The 20990-nt window shown below is 47.1% G+C and overlaps 1 protein-coding gene across 1 annotated transcript in view; it reads right to left on the bottom strand.

Moving 5' to 3' along the window:
* Positions 1 to 20990, bottom strand: part of LOC143808839 (tyrosine-protein kinase-like) — a 63242-nt gene that overhangs the window by 15966 nt on the left and 26286 nt on the right. Inside the window, exons 2-7 of the mRNA XM_077291940.1 lie at positions 17169 to 17287; positions 5676 to 5839; positions 5189 to 5354; positions 4819 to 4983; positions 3876 to 3931; positions 697 to 850 (exon numbers count right to left, since the gene is read on the bottom strand). Coding sequence (XP_077148055.1) covers positions 697 to 850; positions 3876 to 3931; positions 4819 to 4983; positions 5189 to 5354; positions 5676 to 5839; positions 17169 to 17287 — 824 coding nt within the window. The remainder of the gene's footprint in view (positions 1 to 696; positions 851 to 3875; positions 3932 to 4818; positions 4984 to 5188; positions 5355 to 5675; positions 5840 to 17168; positions 17288 to 20990) is intronic.

Here is a 20990-nt window from a genome sequence, read left to right as displayed (position 1 = left end):
GCTGGAGATATGGAGAATATGGAGATTGTGGTCACAAGCCGGACACAACCAGGACTGGACAGAGATTCCTACAGCTCCTCTAATGTTGCTGTTATCTCTTGCTACCTCCAGCTACATTTTCTTTCTTCAATGTTTCAGTGACGTCCAGTTCTGGGTGATGTCGCTGTGGTATCAGATGTCAGCCCCTTCTTGGTGACATCTTCATGGTGTCCCTGGTAGATCTGATGCCTGGGAAATGTTTTTGTATCTTCTCCTGACTGACAACTTCCCACAATGAGATCCTTTGCTGTGTTGTCAGCTGATTATGGACCAGAAAATGCCCGGAAAAATCCTCCTATAGCAGCGACACTTTATCTAGAGCTAATTAGAATCACTGTACATGACGGCGCAGACTACTGTGTAACATGAGCGGAAATGTGATTGGCTGATTCCAAACACAGCCTCAGCTCTAATTATAACACTCACACTTATGCAACCACATTATTTTAGGTTGCGTATTTCTACTTTCCCATAATAACGATTTCCGTTTGTTCCTCTTAGGGTTTGTATAGATTATGGCTGACATTAAAGGGGGGAAAGTCGTGAGATGAATCTTAGTCGGATGATTTCACATGACAAAACCCTGGGATATTACAGGGGTGTGTAGACATTCTAAATGCCACGTATATATAATCTGTGGCCATTAGTGAGTGTCACCTGCTGTGACGGCCATGGAGGTGCTGTCCATGAAACGTGCCAGGCCAAAGTCTCCGATCTTGCAGGACATCATGGCTGACAGGAGGATGTTCTCGGCCCGCAGGTCCCGGTGGACGCAGCCCTTCCGTTCCATGTAATCCATTCCTTGGGAGATCTGAGGAGAGTGAGTACAGATCCCTCATTCCTAATCTCCCCTGACATGTGAGGAGGCACAGACATTTGTGGAGGCACTGATGTGTATTGAAGCACTGGCATGTGGAGGCACTGACGTGTGGAGGCACTGATGTGTGTGGAGGCAATGACAAGTGAGGAGGCACTGACATACATGGAGGCACTGACATATGATGAAGCACTGACATGTATGGAGGCACTGACAAGTGAGGAGGCGCTGGCGTGTGAGGAGCCACTGACGTGTGGAGGCACTGACATACATGGAGGCACTAATTTAAAAAAAAACTGACCATCACATCCAAACATAGACTAAGTGTGAACAGGTGCTGCACTAGAAATATGAAAAATTGAGAAAGCTTAGCGCATAAATTGGCCAATTCATGTGTACCTGGTAGCCACGTTAAGGTGATTCTCGTTACCAGGACCTAAACAATGCTAATCTGTATGGGAACCTATGAATCCTCTCTTAAACTGAAATCTATATCTCTGTGGAGGGGTAGGGTCCTGCCTTGATTAAAAACGCCTGAAGCTAAGAGGCGGAGTGCTCAGTCAGAAGGCTAATGAATACAAACATCAAAAAACTGACCGTCACATCCAAACATAAACTAAGTGTGAACAGGTGCTGAACCTAGAGTCACCAACTCATACAATCAAATAAATAAGGCAGCACTCTGTAGCGCCATAGCTTGCAAACATGAAATATGAAAATTGAATTGCATTGCTGCACTAGAAATATGAAAAATTAAGAAAGCTTAGCGCATAAATTGGCCAATTCATGTGTACCTGGTAGCCACGTTAAGGTGTTTCTCGTTACCAGGACCTAAACAATGCCAATCTGTATGGGAACCTATGAATCTTCTCTTAGACTGAAATCTATATCTCTATGGAGGCGTAGTGGTCCTGCCTTGATTAAAAACGCCTAAAGCTAAGAGGCGGAGTGCTCAGTCAGAAGGCTAATGAATACAAACATCAAAAAACTGACCGTCACATCCAAACATAGACTAAGTGTGAACAGGTGCTAGTCTAGAGTCACCAACTCATATACAATCAAATAAGGCAGCACACTGCGGCGCCATACATGGAGACACTGACTTGTGTTGAGGCACTAATAAGTGAGGAGGCATTGACATACATGGAGGCACTGACATATGAAGCGCTGATGTATAGAGGCACTGACTTGTGAGAAAGCAAAGACATGTGAGGAGGCGCTGACATGTGAGGAGGCGCTGACATGTGAGGAGGCGCTGACATGTGAGGAGGCGCTGACGTGAGGAGTCACTGACTTGTATGGAGGCACTGACTTGAGAAGAAGCACTGACATGTGAGGAGTCGCTGACATACAGTTCTGGCAAAAATGAAGAGACCACTGCAGAATGTTCAGTTTGTCTGATTTTTCTCTTTATATCTTTGAGTAAAATGTAAATTGTTCTTTTGTTCTATAAACTACTGACAACATGTCTCTGAGTTTCCAAGCAATAAATTTTGTATTTATTTTCTGAAAAGGAGAAATGGCCTAAATAACAAAAAAATGCAAAAAAAACAAGTTCATAATCCTTTAGAAACAACAATACTAATGTTTTACCCCAGGAAGAGTTCAGAAATCAATATATTGTGGAATAACCATGATTGTTAATCCCAGCTTTCCTGCGTCTCTTGGCAGCTTTCCACCAGTCTCTCACACTGCTCCTGGTACAATAATGTCAGCAGTTCTTCTTTGTGTGAGGTCTTCTGACTATCCATCATCATCCAGATTACATTCCAGAGGTTTTCAGTGGGGTTCAGGTCTGGAGATTGGGCGGCCATGACAGGGATGTGATGTGGTGGTCCTTCATCCACACCCTGATTGACCTAGCTGTGTGGAATGGCGCACTGTCCTGCTGGAAATAACAGTCCTCAGGCCCCTTTCACACATCAGTTTTTTGTCATCAGTTGCAATCCGTCGGATTTTGAAAAAAACAGATCCGGTGACTGATGCCGCTGGATCCGTTTTTTTCTCATAGACTTGTATTAGCGATGGATTGCAACAGATGGCCACACGTTTCATCCGTCGTCACCGTCCGTCGTTTGCTATAATGGAAGCCTATGGCGACGGATTCCATTTTTTTTAACTGAACATGCCCTGATCCAATTAGCCAGATTTGTTAGTCGGATGCGTCTAAAAAAACGGATCCATCGCATCAGTTTTTCACAATCTGCCGAGCAAACGGATTGTGACTGACGGCAAAAAACTGATGTGTGAAAGGAAAGAGGCCTCAGGGTTGGGGAACATTGCCTGAGCAGAAGGAATCAGCTGTTTTTCCAGGATAACCTTTTATGCGGCTTGAGTCATACGTCCTTCAGCCTTGCTGAAGCCTCCCCAGATCATCACCTTGTCGTCTAATGGTTAGACGGGACCTGGAGAGGCGCACAAGCCACAGTGTCTTCCACCCACTATGAAATTTGGTGGAGGATCGGTGATGATCTGGGGAGGCTTCAGCAAGGCTGGAATTGGGCAGGTTGTTCTTTGTGAAGGATGTATAAATCAGGCCGCATACAAGGTTATCCTGGAAAAACAGTTGATTCCTTCTGCTCAGGCAATGTTCCCCAACTCTGAGGACTGGTTGTTCCAGCAGGACAATGCGCCATGCCACCCAGCTAGGTCAATCAAGATGTAGATGAAGGACCACCACATCACATCCCTTTCATGGCCGCCCAATCTCCAGACCTGAACCCCATTGAAAACCTCTGGAATGTAATCAGGAGGATGCTGGATAGTCACAAGCCATGAAACAGAGAAGAAATGCTGACATTATTGTACCAGGAGCCGTGTGAGAGACTGGTGGAAAGCTGCCAAGACGCAGGAAAGCTGGGATTAACAATCATGGTTATTCCACACAGTATTGATTTTTGTACTCTATATTTTTGAGTAAAAAAAAAAAAAGAGAAAAATCAGACAAACTGAACATTTTGGTCTCTTCATTTTAGCCAGAGCTGTATATGGAGGCACTGACATATAAGGAGGCACTGACCTGGACAGCGAAGTCCACCATCTGCAGAAACGGCAAATCCTTTATCTTCTGATGAGCTGAGAATGAAAACACCAAATATATCACTATCCAAACCCTGCACGATGGGGGTGATAGTATGAGATGTACAGGATGATGGGGGTTATGGTAGGACATGTGCAGGATGATGGGGGTTATGGTATATGTACAGGATGGTGGGGTGATAGTATGACATGTACAGGATGATTGGGGTTATGGTAGGACATGTACAGGATGATGGGGGTTATGGTATGATATGTACAGGATTTTGGGGGTTATGGTAGGACATGTACAGGATGATGGGGGTTATGGTAGGACATGTACAGGATGATGGGGGTTATGGTATATGTACAGGATGGTGGGGTGATAGTATGACATGTACAGGATGATGGGGGTTATGGTATGACATGTACAGGATGATGGGGGTTATGGTAGGACATGTACAGGATGATGGGGGTTATGGTAGGACATGTACAGGATGATGGGGGTTATGGTAGGACATGTACAGGATGATGGGGGTTATGGTATATGTACAGGATGGTGGGGTGATAGTATGACATGTACAGGATGATGGGGGTTATGGTAGGACATGTACAGGATGATGGGGGTTATGGTATATGTACAGGATTTTGGGGGTTATGGTATGATATGTACAGGATGATGGGGGTTATGGTATATGTACAGGATTTTGGGGGTTATGGTATGATATGTACAGGATGATGGGGGTTATGGTATATGTACAGGATTTTGGGGGTTATGGTATGATATGTACAGGATGATGGGGGTTATGGTAGGACATGTACAGGATGATGGGGGTTATGGTAGGACATGTACTGCATGATTGGGCTGATCTGTAGGGTTGCAGTCACGTTTTGCCCCGCTTCTCCTCGGTCACATGATATCAGTGCCGCTGCCCTGGATGTTTCACCTTGCAGATACTTCTTCAGGGTCCCCTGTGGCATGTACTCGGTCACTATGAAGACGGGCTTGGTCTGCAGACACACGGCGTATAATTTCAGCAGCTTCTCGTGGCTCAGCTTCCACATGGTCTCGGCCTCCCCGTACAACGTCTTCTGGAGGGACTCGGCCGTCACTGTCATCAGAATGAAGACACAGAGCGTAAGAAGACGTGACCTCTGCCGCCATAATATCCAGACAGTGACTGATATCAGATGTGTAACGATGGGACCCCCAGCGTGAGCAATCACAGGGATAGTCTTGGTGCGGGCATCCACCCTAATGGGGCAGGAGAAGGGCCTATTTATGTGGGTGGAAGAGGGTGAGAAGTTGAGCGTCACCTTGGAGTTCCTTCACTGCCACCTCCGTGGTTCCGTTCCACAAGCCCAGCCACACCGTGCCAAACCTGCCGCTGCCCAGCCGACGAACCTTCTGTATGGAGCTGGGGTCGATCTCCAGGTGGTCTACGGTGGTGTGGGATATGCTCTGCACCGAAGGGAGGTCCAGCTTCATAGAGGAAAAGAAGAAAGGATAAATGGAGTGAAGGTCTGTAGATCCAGGCCCCCTCCTACCTCCCGACCAGACTGACCCTCCGAGCCCCCAATACACAGAGAGCAGACATCTTACATCCTGACGAGGCCCCCAGCCCACCCACGGTCCTGAGTCTCACTATCTGACCAGTGATGTGGTGCCGACAGTAATTACCTGTACGAGAGGCTGGCACCACACATCCTCCCACTATATAATGGGGGGCGAGACGTTCTGATGTGAGGGGATCACTGGGACCAGTGTGTGACAACGATGGCAGTGAATCCTCTCGTACCTCACCTTGACACATGGCATCTCCAGTTTACAGCACAGTCCATCATACTGGTCACGATAATACAGGACGAGATCCTTAAGACTGGGAAACGACGCTCTCTCCACCAGACAGAAGGCGCCATGGACGGACTGACGGATCTTGTAATGTCTCACAAAGTTATCCACACGCACTACAAGAAACAAGGTGACATCCGGTAATAACGTGGCCGTGTCGTAATCGGGACGAGATTATTATAATAATCTGGACCCTGCGTCCTGGAGAAGAGATTCCATGGGAGGAGATTGTCAGCAATATGTGGTCTGCCTGATGCCACCATGACTGCCTCTCGGCTTCTATCATGGTGGTCCCTTGTCGGGCAGGATACTACTGTAAGTCAGGACCAGACAACAGGGAAACCACAGTGCCGCTCTCTGTTTTTCTACATTTGTGGTTTTGGAGGGTTTTTGCAGCATAGTTTGCCATAGACACAGTAAATAGACACCAAGTGGAAAAACTGGTTCTGAGCTGTGAGTGAATGAACACGGCCCAGCCTCACGCAAACATCAGCCCGGGCCGGTCACGGGCCTCACAATACAGGCCTTTGTTTCGGAGAGGATACAAATTAGAGAAACATCTAAAAACTGTCAGGGGATGGTGAATGTAAGTGCGACCTGGAGAAGATCCAAGCCACTCATAAGAATCCCCATCACTGGGGTCATGTGAATGGCAGCGTCCTTCACATAAAGCCTCAAAGCCTGTAGCACGGCGCAACCAGGAAAGCTGCCGGACAGCCTCTGTGTGCTACTTGACAGCCTCTGTGTGCTGCCCTTCAGCCTCTGTGTGCTGCCAAACATCTTCTGTGTGCTGCTGTACAACCTCTGTGTGCTGTCATTGGAATCACTGAAACTTGTTGGGACGATACACATTATTGGAATACAAGGCTAGAAGGATACAATTTATTTGCAAGAAGCAGACTTGATAAACGAGGAGGAGGTCTCGCATTGTATGTTAGAAAAGCGTATATCTGCACAGAGATCCAAGCTTCAGAGACTGGGAGATCTGTGGAAACTGTTTGGGTAAGAATACAAGGAGAGAACAACAGAAAGGACACCATTGTAGGCATTTACTTCAGGCCGCCTGTGCAAGCTGAAGATATGGATGAACTCTTTATGCATCAAATGGCCAAGTTCTCCAAAAAATATAAAATATGACATAGTGGTCGTGGGAGATTCCAACTCTCCAGACATTTGTTGGGAGTCTCTCTCAGGGAAAACTAACAGGTCAAGCAAATTCTTATCCTCTCTTGCTGACAATTTTATCTTCCAAAAGGTAGGAGAGAAAACAAGGGGATCTGCTACCTTGGATCTATTCCTTATAAACAGGGAGAAAATGGTTGAGGAGGTAAGAGTGGCTGGGACCCTAGGAGGTAGCAACCATGCTATTTTAGAATTTTGTAGAACTAGAAGAGGAAGACCTGTGAAGACTCAGACGTCAAGGTTAGATTTCAGAAAGGCAGATTTTAAGGGACTCAGAAAGAGAATGGGAGGGATCCAATGGCTGGATATCCTTAAGGACAAAAATGTCCAGGAAGGATGGGAAATCTTGAAAAGTTAGATTCTCAAAGCACAATCATTAACAATTCCGAAAAGAGAGAAGAATAGGAAGCATTTAAGGAAACCAGGATGGATGAACACAGAACCTAAATACATGCTAAAAAGGAAGAAAAAAATGTTTATCAAATAAAGGAGGAAGGCATATCTAAAGAATATAATGCTGTCTGCAGAACCTGCAGGGCACGAATCAGATTATCTAAAGCTGACAATGAATTAAGGCTTGCAAGAGTTGTCAAAAGCAATAAAAAAGGATTTTGGGGATATGTCAAAAGTAAAAGAAAAGTCAATGATGCTATAGGATTTGTACAGGATGAAAATGATGAAATAGTAAGAAAGGATGTTGAGAATCCGAACTTTTAAATTCCTATTTTGCATCTGTTTTCTCTCAGAAAGGAAATGTAAAATCAACTGACCTTCACTGTCCTATTAAGGGAATAGAAGATTCCAGGATATCTATAAACAGAAAGATAGTGAGGAAACACTTAGCTACCATAAATGAATTCAAGTCTCCAGGTCCAGATGAATTACACCCCATAATATTGAAGGAGATAGCAGAAGAAATTTTTGAACCACTCTCCATAATCTTTGAAAATTCTTGGAGAACAGGAGAAGTCCCAGAAGCCTGGAGAAGAGCAAATGTTATTCCTATCTTCAAAAAGGGGAAGAAGGTGGATCCAGGGAACTATAGGCCGGTGAGTCTGACGTCTATACCAGGAAAGATCTTTGGACAAATTATTAAACACCATGTATGTAAGTACCTGGATAAGAATGAAGTGCTGTATGAAGTATCTCACACAATTCTTATTGAAAAAATGACTAAGTATGGAATGGACAAGGCAACTGTTAGGTGGATCCATAACTGGCTTAGTGATCGGACCCAAAGAGTGGTCGTAAATGGCTGCACATCCAGTTGGAAGAATGTCTCAAGTTGGGTACCACAGAGTTCTGTCTTGGGCCCTGTACTGTTCAACATCTTTATCAATGATTTAGATGAAGGAATTGAGTGTAAACTGATTAAATTTGCTGATGACACAAAGCTAGGAGGGATAGCTAATACTAGAGAAGAGAGAGGATTCAAAAAGATATAAATAAACTGGAGCAGTGGGCAGCAATTAATAGAATGGTTTTTAACAAGGAAAAATGCAAAGTACTACATCTGGGCAATAAAAATGAAAAAAGCATTTACAGAATGGGAGGCACAGGACTAAGCAACAGCACATGTGAAAAAGACTTGGGTATACTAATAGATCATAGACTGAACATGAGTCAACAGTGTGATGCAGCAGCAGAAAGGGCAAATACAATTCTGGGATGTATTAACAGAAGCACACAGTCTAGATCACGTGAAGTTATTATTGCTCTCTACTCCTCCTCGGTCAGACCTCATCTGGAATACTGTGTCCAGTTTTGGGCTCAACATTGTAAAAAAGACATCAACAAACTGGAGCAACTTCAGAGAAGAGCGACCAGAATGGTGACCGGTCTGCAAACCATGTCCTATGAGGAACGGTTGCAGGATTTGGGAATGTTTAGCTTCCAAAAAAGAAGACGGAGAGGAGACTTAATAGCTGTCTACAAATATCTCAAGGGTTGTCACATTGTAGAAGGATCATCTTCCATTTGCACAAGGAATGACTAGAAGCAATGGGATGACACTGAATGGGAGGAGACACAGATTAGATATTAAAAAAAAAAACTTTTTGACAGTGAAGGTGATCAATGAGTGGAATAGGCTGCCACAAGAGGTGGTGAGTTCTCCTTCAATGGAAGTCTTCAAACAGAGGCTGGACAGACATCTGTCTGTGATGATTTAGTGAATCCTGCTTTGAGCAGGGGATTGGACCAGATGACCCAGGAGGTCCCTTTCAACTCTACCATTCTATGATTCTATGCTGCCCTACAGCCTCTGTGTGCTGCCCTACAGCCTCTGTGTGCTGCCGTACATCTTCTGTGTGATGCCGGACAGCCTCTGTGTGCAGCTGTACAACCTCTGTGTGCTGCCGTAAAGCCTCTGTGTGCTGCCGTAAAGCCTCTGTGTGCTGCTGTACAACCTCTGTTTGCTGCTGGACAGCCTCTGTGTGCTCCCAGACAGCCTCTGTGTGCAGCTGTACAACCTCTGTGTGCTGCCGGACAGCCTCTGTGTGCAGCTGAACAACCGCTGTGTGCTGCTGTACAGCCTCTGTGTGCTCCCATACAGCCTCTGTGTGCTGCCGTACACCCTGTGTGTTGCTGTACAACCTCTATGTGCTCCTGTGCAGCCACTGTGTGCTGCCGTGCAGCCTCTGTATGCTGCTGTAGAACCTCTCTGTGCTGATGTACAACCTCTGTGTGCTCCCGTACAGCCTTTGCATGTTGCCGGACATCCTCTGTGTGCTGCCGTACAGCCTCTGTGTGCGGCCGGACATCCTCTGTGTGCTGCTGTACAACCTCTGGGTGCTGCCATACAGCCTCTGCGTGCTGCCATACAGCCTCTGTGTGCTGCTTTACAGCCTCTGGGTGCTGCCATACAACCTGTGTGCCGCCACACACCCCCTGTGTGCTGCTGTACAACCTCTATATGCTGCCATACAGCCTCTGTGTGCTGCCGGACATCCTCTGTGTGCCACCATACACTCTCTGTGTGCTGCTTTACAACCTCTCTGTGCTGATTAACACTCTCTGTGTGCTGCCATACAATCTGTGTGCTTCCGTACAGCCTCTGTGTGCTGCCGTTCAGCCTCTGTGCTGCCGTTTAGCCTCTGTGTGCTGCCATACACCTTCTGTGTGCTGCTGAACAACTTCTATATGCTGCCGTACAGCCTCTGTGTGCTGCCAGACATCCTCGGTGTGCTGCCATACACCCTCTGTGTGCTGCTTTACAGGCTCTGAGTGCTGCTGTGGAACCTCTCTGTGCTGATGTACAGCCTCTGTGTGTTGCCATACAGCCTCTGTGTGCTGCCGTATAGCTTCTGTGTTGCTGTACAGCCTCTGTTTTGCCGTACAGCCTCTGTGTGCTGGTGTACATCCTGTGTGCTTCTGTACAATCTCTGTGTGCTCCCACACAGCCTCTGTGTGCTGCCTCTGTGTGCTGCCACTCAGCCTCTCTGTGCTACCGTTCAGCTTCTGTGTGCTGTTGTTCAGCCTCTGTTTGCTGCCTCTGTGTGCTGCCATTCAGCCTCTCTCTGCAGCCTCGCAACCTCTGTGTGCTGTCGTTCAGCCTCTGTATGCTGCCGTTCAGCCTCTGTGTGCTGTCTTGCCGCCTTTGTGTTGCCGTTCAGCCTCTGTGTGCTGCCGTTCAGCCTCTGTGTGCTGCCGTTCAGCCTCTGTGTGCAGCCGTTCAGCCTCTGTGTGCTGCCGTTCAGCCTCTGTGTGCAGCCGTTCAGCCTCTGTGTGCTGCCGTGCAGCCTCTGTGTGCTGTCTTGCTGCCTCTGTGTCTGGCCGTTCAGCCTCTGTGCTGCCGTTCAGCCTCTGTGTGCTGTTGTTCAGCCTCTGTGTGCTGTTCTTTAGCCTCTCAGTGCTGCTGTTCAGCCTCTCTGTGCTGCCATCAGCCTCTCTGTGCTGCCGTTCAGCCTCCCTGTGCTGCTGTTCAGCCTCTCTGTGCTGCTGTTCAGCCTCTGTGCTGCTGTTCAGCCTCTGTGTGCTGCTGTTCAGCCTCTGTGTGCTCTGCCGTTCAGCCTCTCTGTGCTGCCGTTTAGACTTTCTGTGCTGCCGTTCAGCCTCTCTGTGCTGCCGTTCAACCTGTGTGTGGTCTTTTTCAGCCTCTCTGTGCTGCCGTTCAGCCTCTCTGTGCTGCCGTTTAGACTCTCTGTGCTGCCATTCAGCCTGTGTGTGGTCTTGTTCAACCTCTGTGTGCTGCTGTTCAGCCTCTGTGCTGTTGTTCAGCATCTCTGTGCTGCTGTTCAGCCTCTCTGTGCTGCCGTTCAGCCTCTCTGTGCTGCTGTCTAGCCTCTGTGCTGCCGTCTAGCCTCTCTGTGCTGCCGTTTAGCCTCTGTGTGCTGCTGTTCAGCCTCTCTGTGCTGCTGTTCAGCCTCTCTGTGCTGCTGTTCAGCCTCTCTGTGCTGCTGTTCAGCCTCTCTGTGCTGCTGTTCAGCCTCTCTGTGCTGCTGTTCAGCCTCTCTGTGCTGCTTTTCAGCCTCTCTGTGCGGCTGTTCAGCCTCTCAGTGCTGCCATTTAGCTTCTCTGTGCTGCCATTCAGCCTCTCTGTGCTGCTATTCAGCCTATCTGTTCTATTGTTCAGCCTCTGTGTGCTGTTGTTCAGCCTCTGTGTCAAAAAGGTTCTTCTCCTTCCAAATCACCCCCAAGTCTCCTTAGTGTTCCTTAGGCTACTTTCACACATCAGGTTTTTGCCGTCAGGCACAATCCGTCGAATGTTGAAAAAAACGGATCCGTCGCATATAGTAAAAAACTGATGCAACGGATCCATTTTTTCGACAGATCCGACTAGCATATCCAGATAATTGGCTTAAAAAAATTTGGAGCATGCTCAGTTTAAAAAAAAAAAAAAAAAATCTGGTGCCGGAATCTGTCATTTTCCGGATCCGGCACCTTCCGGCTCCCATAGGCTTCCATTTTAGCAAAAAGCTGGAAGCGCCAGCTTTTTCGTCGGAGACAAAAAACGTTACTGTGTACGTTTTTTCCAGACTCCGGAAACGACATTTTTTTGCCAGATCCGGCAAAAAACGGACGAAACGTGAGGCCATCCGGCGCAATCCGGCGCTAATACAAGTTGATGGGAAAAAAACGGATCTGGCGGCATCTTTCGCCGGATCCAGTTTTTTTTCAAAATTTGCCGGATTGAGCCTGATGGCGAAAGACGGATGTGTGAAAGTAGCTTTACAGGTTATCCCGAGTCTCCTCTCCTTCCAGGGAACACCCGAGACTACTCTCCTTACAAGTCACTCCTTGATTCTCTACCCCTTACAGAGGGTGGCCGGGACGGTCATGTGCTTCTCCCTTGGTTAGAAAAAGTGTTCTAACCTGTGTATATGAAAAAGTGTGTTCTATTGCATAGAACATATAATCTATAATATGTGGAGGACTCGATGTGCTCTAATGTATCAGATATAGGGAAAGGATAAGTTTATAGGACATGGGTTACGATTTAGCTGTAAGATAGGATTGGGTACAGTGCAATGGTGGGCACAATAAGTTCAGGAATTAGGTGGGTTTAGGATAGAAACATAGAAACAGTAAATGTGTTCAGGAACAGCCTAGTGTAGGAGGGGCAGGGGCAGGTAACACGAGGAACACTTCCTGTTTAGTGCAGTCAGAGTAAGAGATTAGATGGAGAGATACCAGCAGTAGAAGAGGTCTGAGGGCACGAGGAGCACGGGCTGTTCAGCAGCAAGAGAACATAACCCATAAATTCGGAGAGGACATACATGAAATGTCCGGGCCTATGGTCCAACTGAGGCACTGAGAAGCGTGCTTCAATTTCTTCCTAGGAGAGGAAGTCGGATGGGGAATTGCATAAGGAACAGGACTCATGGAAGCTGCCGAGTAGAATGGAGTATCCCAGGGGTCAGAGATGCCAGAGAGGAATAGGGTAGCTCAGGACAAGCGAACAGAGGACATAAGAATGTGCTGTGCTACGGACTTTCAAAAGGGAAAGGTCTGTGCCCAATACCGCCTGTTTCAATATGATGAAAATGGACAGATAAATAAAGTTCTTTATTATAAAACGAATTTGATGTCCCCAATGTATGAATGGCGGTTTCTGAAGTTGAAGAACTGGAGGGCAAAAGTGGCCTGCGACCAAAACGTGAGTGTTACGCACCACACGCATAGCACAGGAGAATCGGGACTCCGTTTATTTGTGGGGTGCCAAGGTGTGTGAATACAGCAACCCTTCACCCATGACTAGCGCCCTGTGCAGCTTACAACAGGTCACTTCTGAGTCTTTGCTCTTACAGGTCAACACCGAGTCTGCTCCTTACATATGTCATCCCTGAGTCTCCACTCCTTCCTGGATACCCACAAGTCTCCTCTCCTTCCAGTATACACCTGGATCTCCTCTCCTTAGAGGTCACTCCCGAGTCTCCTTTCCTTACAGGTCACCCCCTAGTCTCCATTCCTTACAGGCCACCACCAAGTCTCTACTCCGTACACATCATCTCTCCTAACAGGTCACCTCCAAGTCTCTGCTCCATACTGGTCACCCTAGCCTTCTTTCCTTACAGGTCATCCCAAGTCTCTGGTCCATAAAGATCACCTTGAGTCTCTTCTTCCCACAGGATACCGCCAAGTCTCCTTTCTTTACACATCTACCCCGAGTCTCATTCCTTTCAGGTCACACAAAAGTCTCTTCTCTTTACAGATCACCCACAAATCTGTGCTCCTTACAGATCACACCCGAGTCTCCTCTCCTTACAGATTAACCGAGTGACTTTTTACAGGTCACCCCAAGTCTCTTCTCTTTCTGAGTCTCCTTTCCTTTATAGGTCACCCCTGAGTCTCTTCTCCTTACAGGTCATCCCCGAGTCTCTTCTCCTTACAGGTCACCCCGAGTCACCTTTCCTTACAGGTCACCCACAAATCTCTGCTCCTTACAGGTCAACCCAAAGTCTTCGCTCCTTACAGGTTACCATCAAGTCTCTGCTTCTTATAGGTCACCCCAAGTCTCCCTTCCTTACAGTGCACCGCCCGAATCACTTCTCTTTACAAGTAGTGTTGAGCATTCCGATACTGCAAGTATCGGGTATCGGCCGATACTTGCTGTATCGGAATTCCGATACCGAGATCCGATATTTTTGTGATATCGGGTATCGGTATCGAAACAACATTAATGTAAAAATGTGTAAAAGAGAGAATTAAAATAAAAAATATTGCTATACTCACCTCTCCGACGCAGCCTGCACCTTACCGAGGGAAGCGGCAGCATTCTTTGTTTAAAATTCGCGCTTTTCTTTCCTTTACGTGAGTCCCGGCTTGTGATTGGTTGCGTGCCGCCCATGTGACCGGCACGCAACCAATCACAGCAAGCCGTGACGTAATTTCAGGTCCTTCAGGATTTTAAAATTACGTTCCGGCGTTGTGATTGGTTGCGTCGCAGTCACATGGGAGACGCAACCAATCACAGCAAGCCGTGACGTAATTTCAGGTCCTTAAGGATTTTAAAATTACGTCCCGGCTTTGTGATTGGTTGCGTCGCAGTCACATGGGACACGCAACCAATCACAAGCAGTGACGTCACGGGAGGCTGGACACGCGCGCATTTTAAAATGGGCGCGTGTCCAGCCTCCCGTGACGTCCCGGCTTGTGATTGGTTGCGCCGCGATCAACCAATCACAAGCCGGGAGGCTGGACACGCGCCCATTTTAAAATTTTAAAATGCGCGCGTGTCCAGCCTCCCGGCTTGTGATTGGTTGACCGCGGCGCAACCAATCACAAGCCGGGACATCACGGGAGGCTGGACACGCGCCCATTTTAAAAAGCGCGCGTGTCCAGCCTCCCGTGACGTCACGGCTTGTGATTGGTTAATGGCGGCCATGTTGCCGGGACGCGGACCAATCACAGCAAGCCGTGACGTAATTTCGTCACGGCTTGCTGTGATTGGTCCGCGTCCCGGCAACATGGCGCCGTGACCAATCATAAGCCGGGACGTCACTGGAGGCTGGACACGCGCGCTTTTTAAAATGGGCGCGTGTCCAGCCTTCCGTGACGTCCCGGCTTGTGATTGGTTAATGGCGGCCATGTTGCCGGGACGCGGACCAATCACAGCAAGCCGTGACGTAATTTCGTCACGGCTTGCTGTGATTGGTCCGCGTCCCGGCAACATGGCCGCCCTGACCAATCACAAGCCGGGACTTCACGTAACCAAGTAAAAGCGCGAATTTTAAACAAACAACGCTGCCGATTCCCTCGCTGAGGTCCAGGCTGCGTCGGAGGGTGAGTATAGCGATATTTTTTATTTTAATTCTTTCTTTTACACATTTATATGGATCCCAGGGCCTGAAGGAGAGTTTCCTCTCCTTCAGACCCTGGGAACCATCAGGAATACCGTCCGATACTTGAGTCCCATTGACTTGTATTGGTATCGGGTATCGGTATCGGATTGGATCCGATACTTTGCCGGTATCGGCCGATACTTTCCGATACCGATACTTTCAAGTATCGGACGGTATCGCTCAACACTATTTACAAGTCATCCCCAAGTCTCCGCTCCTTACAGATCACCAACGACTCTGCTCTCCTTATAGGTCACACAAAGTCTATTCTCCTTACAGGTTACTCCAATTCTCTCTTCCTTATTGCTCATCTCTGAGTCTCCTCTACTTACCAGTCACCCAGAGTCTTCCTTCTTTTAAGTCACCCCCCAAGTCTCCTTTCCTTACAGTTTATTCCTGAGTCTCTTCTCCTAGAGGTCACCACAGAGTCTCCTTTCCATAAAGGTCACCACAGAGTCTCCTGTACTTACAGGTCAACCTCAAGTCTCCGCTCCTTACAGGTTATCTCCTAGTCTCTTCTCCATAGAGATGACCCTGGGGTCTCCTTTCCTTACAGGTCGCCACCAAGTCCCCACTTCTTACAGGTCAACCCAAAGTCTCCTCTCCTTACAGTTCATTACCCGAGTCTCCTCCCTGTACAAGTCATCCCCAAGTTTCCGCCTGTCACGGCCGCTGTACCTGCCGCTTCCGTCTCTGCTCGCCGGTATACTCACCGGCCCCGTCGCGCTCTCCCTGCAGCCTCACGTCCTCCCTCTTCCTGAGTAGCCGCTTCTTCCTGGTTCTCATCCGGTGCGCGTGCGCGCCTCACGCTCCTGCTCCCTCTGCGCATGCGCACTTCCTCCTTTTGTTTTACAGGCGCTCCGTGCCTCCACTGCTAGATCCTGACCCGGAAGTCCCCTTGTACGTCTGGTATTTAAGGTTGCTCCTTCCTCTACTCCTTGCCTGTCTGTCATTTGTGCTCTTTTGACCCAGGTCCTCCTTTGTCTCTGCTCGGTCTGTCCTGTGTCTCTTTCAGCCCAGCCAGCCTAGCTTCTCCACTGTTCCTAGCTCTCCTTGCCTCGCCGTCCTGCTTAGTCCGTCCTGTTTCCACTCCATCCCTTCTCTATCTAGTGTCGCCTTCCTACCCCGTTACCGCTTTCCTCCCGGCTTCTCCAGCTTCCCTCGTGTCTCTACCTTACCATACCAAGTACCCCTAGTCTGTCTTACCCATCGCGCCTTTCTTTGGGATCTCCTACTGCTTGTCCCCAGGTGCCAACTTCTGTGGCGATAGTCTCCCTCGGGCCTGCCCCTAACGCTCCCTGTATAGGGGGTGGTCTATCTGGCTAGCTTACCCGTGGGAGGTTCGTTGCCGTGGATCTGCGGGTTCACTCTAGGAGTTCTAAGTGTCTCACACCGCCCCTTACATATCACCCTCAACTCTCTTTTCCTTAGAGGTCACCCCGATTCTCTTCTCCTTACAGGTCACCCCGATTCTATTCTCTTTACAGGTCACCACTGAGTCTGTTTTCATTACAGGTCACTCCCGAATATCCTATCCTTCCTGGGTGCACCCAAGTTTCCTCTCTTTTCAGGTCACCCTTGAGTCTCCTCTTCTTAAAGGTTGCCAACTAGTCTCTTCTTCTTCCAGGGTACACTTGAGTCTCCTCTCCATACAGCTTACCCCCAAATCTCCTCTTCTTTCACAGTCTCTTCTCTACACGGCTTCTGCCAAGTCTCCTCTCCTTAAAGTTTACCCCTGTGTCTGTTCTCCTTATGAGTCACCCTCAAGTCTCTGCTCATTACATGTGATCCATGAGCCTCCTCACCAACCATAGCTAGTCACCTGACTTCTCTGTGGCCTATTGCATTTCCTTTATCCATTAGATGCCGGTAGTAATCAGAGTCTTCTGCCCCAGCAATCTCCTGCACTCTAGGATGACATGCTGGTCGACATAGTAATTACTGGACATATGGACATTATGGCAGCTGCACATTCACCTACCTGAGATGTAATAACAATCATCTGCCACCTTCTGCCACACCACGAATGAGCCGCTGCCGTTCTCTTCCTGCAGGAGGTAGCGCTTGGCATCTAGTTTTGTCAAGGACCCAAAATACCAGCTGGAAAAAACAAAAGAAGAGGCTTAATACCCATTTAGTGCCCCTATAGCTCATGCACCACTGTGATATACAAGTAAGTACCGTGACCTCAAGAAATTCAATCATGGTAACGGTGGTGGAACCTCCCATGACTTTGGGTTTAGTTCTTTGGTTGAAGACAGCAAGTGTTTTAGATGGAGAATCCTACAGATTGTAGAGGTTGTTGTCCCCCATAACTTCTAGAGCTGAGAGTGAGTCATACCCCAAGATACACCTTTGACCTCTCCATGGTTGAACCTTTATACTAATGACATGATGGACTCCTATTGGGATTCATTTATTCTGATTTTAAGATATATTGTGGTAAATGTTGCACATGTTGTCATGGACTTCAACTCATCGACATACTCAGAAGTCACCAAGTTCTGGCTAGTAAGGTATAAGTTGAGAAGATGGAGAGATTCGATCTCTTATACTTCACACAATGATTCACAGATGAGAGAACTGGGTATTATACTTCAGGACTGGAGTTGGTTCGTACCTCTTTAAGAATTAGAAAAAAGGAAGTACGGTAGATGATAGACTAAAAGGGAATATGCTCTGGAGATATGAAGCAGCAGAAGAGAAGCTCAGAGTTCAGCTATGTTTATGATTGCACTGGGGTATAGCACGCTATTGTAATTTTTTGGTCATTTAAAACTTTTCTCACATGCAAATATTGCCAATATTATCTAATGTCAGGGTTTCCCAATTACTGACTACATTAGAGGCGTAGAGTGTCCATCATATGGAGCACAGGTCACATCAGATTAATTCTCCTTTAAGATTATCTGGCACATTTTATAAGACTGAATCCACTCGGAATGACAGCCAGACTGTGGAGGTGAAGGAAGAGGAGGCCAGCCACAAAAAGAACGAAAGAGGTCAGCCACAAGAAGAACCAAAGAGTGTGTCAGCCACAAGAAGAACCAAAGAGGAAGCTGACCTCAAGAAGAACCAATGAAGAGGCTGACCACATGAAGAATCAAAGAAGAGGCCAGCAGCAAGAAAAACAAAAGAGAAGTCCAGCCACAAAAAGAACCAGAGAAGAGCCCAACCAGAAGAACTATTGACGAGGCTGGCCACAGGAAAAATGGAAGAAGATGCCAGCCACAAGAAAAAACAGAAATTATGTCTAATAAAAAATAACCATAGAGGAGGGCAGCCAGAAGAAGAACCATTGAGAATGCTAACCACAAGAAAAACTGAAGAGGACGCCAGCCAAAAGAAGAACAAAGAAGAAACCAGCTACAAGAAGAACCAAAGAGGAGACCAGCCACAAAAAGAAACAAAGAGGAGGCTGACCACAAGAAGAAGCAAAGAAGACGCCAGCCACAAGAAGAATCAAAAGGACCAGCAACAAGAAGAACCAAAAAGGAGGCCAGCTACAAGAAGTATCAAAGAGAAGTCCAGCCAGAAGAAGAACCATTGTGGAGGCTGGCCACGAGAAGAACCAGTGAGGAGGCTGGCCTGAAGAAGAGCCAAAGAGGAGGCTAGCCACAAGGAGAACCAAAGAGTAGGCCAGCCACAAGGTGTTTTAGATGGAGAATCCTACAGAATGTAGAGGTTGTTGTCCCCGATAACTTCTAGAGCTGAGAGTGAGTCATAGCTCAAGATGCTCCATTGACCTCTCCATGGTTCAACCTTTATACTAATGATATGATGGACACCTTTTAGGATTAATTTATTCTGATTTTAAGAAATATTGGGGTAAATGTTGCACATGTTGTCATTGACATACTCAGAAGTCACCAAGTTCTGGCTAATAAGGTAGAAGTTGAAAAGATGGAGAGATTCGATCTCTTATACTTCACACAATGATTCACAGATGAGAGAACTGGGTATTATACTTCAGGACTGGAGTTGGTTCGTACTTCTCTAAGAATTAGAAAAAGGAAGTAGATGATAGACTAAAAGGGAAAATGCTCCAGAGATACGAAGCAGCAGAAGAGAAGCTCAGAGTTCAGCTATGTTTATGATTGCACTAGGGTATAGCACGCTATTGTAATTTTTTGGTCATTTAAAACTTTTCTCACATGCAAATATTGCCAATATTATCTAATGTCAGGGTTTCCCAATTACTGACTACATTAGAGGCGTAGAGTGTCCATCATATGGAGCACAGGTCACATCAGATTAATTCTTAATTAAGAACCAAAGAGGAAGCCAACCTCAAGAAGAACCAATGAAGAGGCTGACCACAGGAAATATCAAAAAAGAGGCCAGCAATAAGAAAAAAGAAAGAGGAGGCCGGCCACAAAAAAAAGAGCCAGAGACGAGTCCAGCCAAAAGTAGAACTATTGAGGAAGCTGACCTAAAAAAGAACCAATGAGGAGGCTGGCCACAGGAAATATCAAAAAAGAGGCCAGCAATAAGAAAAAAGAAAGAGGAGGCCAGCCACATAAAGAATCAGAGAGGAGGCCAGCCAGAAGAAGAACCATTGAGGAGGCTGACCACAAAAAGAACCAAAGAGGAGGCAGGCCTCAAGAAGAACCAAATAGGAGGCCAGCCACAAAAAGAACCACATAGGAGGTCAGCCACATAAAGAACCATAGAATAAGGTGACTTCAAGAAGAACTAATGAAGAGGCTGGCCACAGGAAAATTCAAAGAAGCGGCCAGCTACAAGAAAAACCAAAGAGGAGGCCAGCCACAAAAAGAACCAGAGATGAGGCCAGTCACAAGAATCATTGCAAAGACAGACCAAAGAGGAGGTGAGCCACAAGAAAAACCAAAGAGAAGACAGGCCTCGAGAAGAACCAAGAAGGAGGCCAGCGACAAAAAGAACCAAAGAGGAGGCAGACCACAAGAACAACCAAAGAGGAGGTGAGCCACAAGAAGAAACAGAGATGAGGCATGCCATAAGAAGAACCATTGAGACTGAACTTGCTGCGAGGCACAGTCAGACTATAGAGATTAATGATGAGGAAGTTGCCCACAAGAAGAACCGAAGAAGAGAAAGCCTCTCTTCAAAGAACTAAAGAGGAGTCCGACCTCCCATTCTTCTTTAAGGTAGCTTCCTTTTCAATTACCCTTGACTTGCCTGTACCCCGTATGGCTCGCTTGTACCCCGTATGGTTCGCCTGCACTCCTGTGTCCTCTTTAGACTCTTCCTGCAGCGGCTTACATCCCAGAAAACAAACTGGCTTCCAGCTATCTCTTCTGAATTTCCCTGATACTGTAAATATGAACGCTTAGGGTCGCTCAATATCCATGTACTCTGTGTGAGTCAGGAGTAAGCTGCTGCAAGAGCCCTCTTCCCTTCCTCAATACCCTCCTGTCTCTTTCAGTTCCGACTTCCTTCCTCTAGACTCATCTGTCCACCTTCAGACTCATCTGTCCACCTTCAGACTTTTCTGTCCTCCTCCAAACCCTTCTGTATAGAGAGGAGACAATTTTTTAAAATTCAAATTCACCCCCTGTGAAACACCGTATCTGCAAATTGAGATTCTGGTTTGGCTTTTATCCAACATCATGTGACAATTCTCAATAAAGGGTCCACATTGACTGTTAGGATTGCTACTTCCAATAGGTGGCGCTAGAGTTCTAGTCCTCTTCCGCTCTGAAGAGACAATTTGCATATTTTAATTCAACACCAAAAAATGTTTGCGAATCTCAATGCCCGTAAGCTTGAAATTGTTAAGAAAATACATGTGTGGAAGAGGAGAGAGTGAGGACCTCACTGA

Source organism: Ranitomeya variabilis, chromosome 2 (genome assembly GCF_051348905.1).
Source record: "Ranitomeya variabilis isolate aRanVar5 chromosome 2, aRanVar5.hap1, whole genome shotgun sequence".
NCBI classification, from domain to species: domain Eukaryota; kingdom Metazoa; phylum Chordata; class Amphibia; order Anura; family Dendrobatidae; genus Ranitomeya; species Ranitomeya variabilis.
The sequence above is the reverse complement of the archived record's forward strand: the minus strand, read 5'-3'. Positions and strand labels throughout refer to the sequence as shown.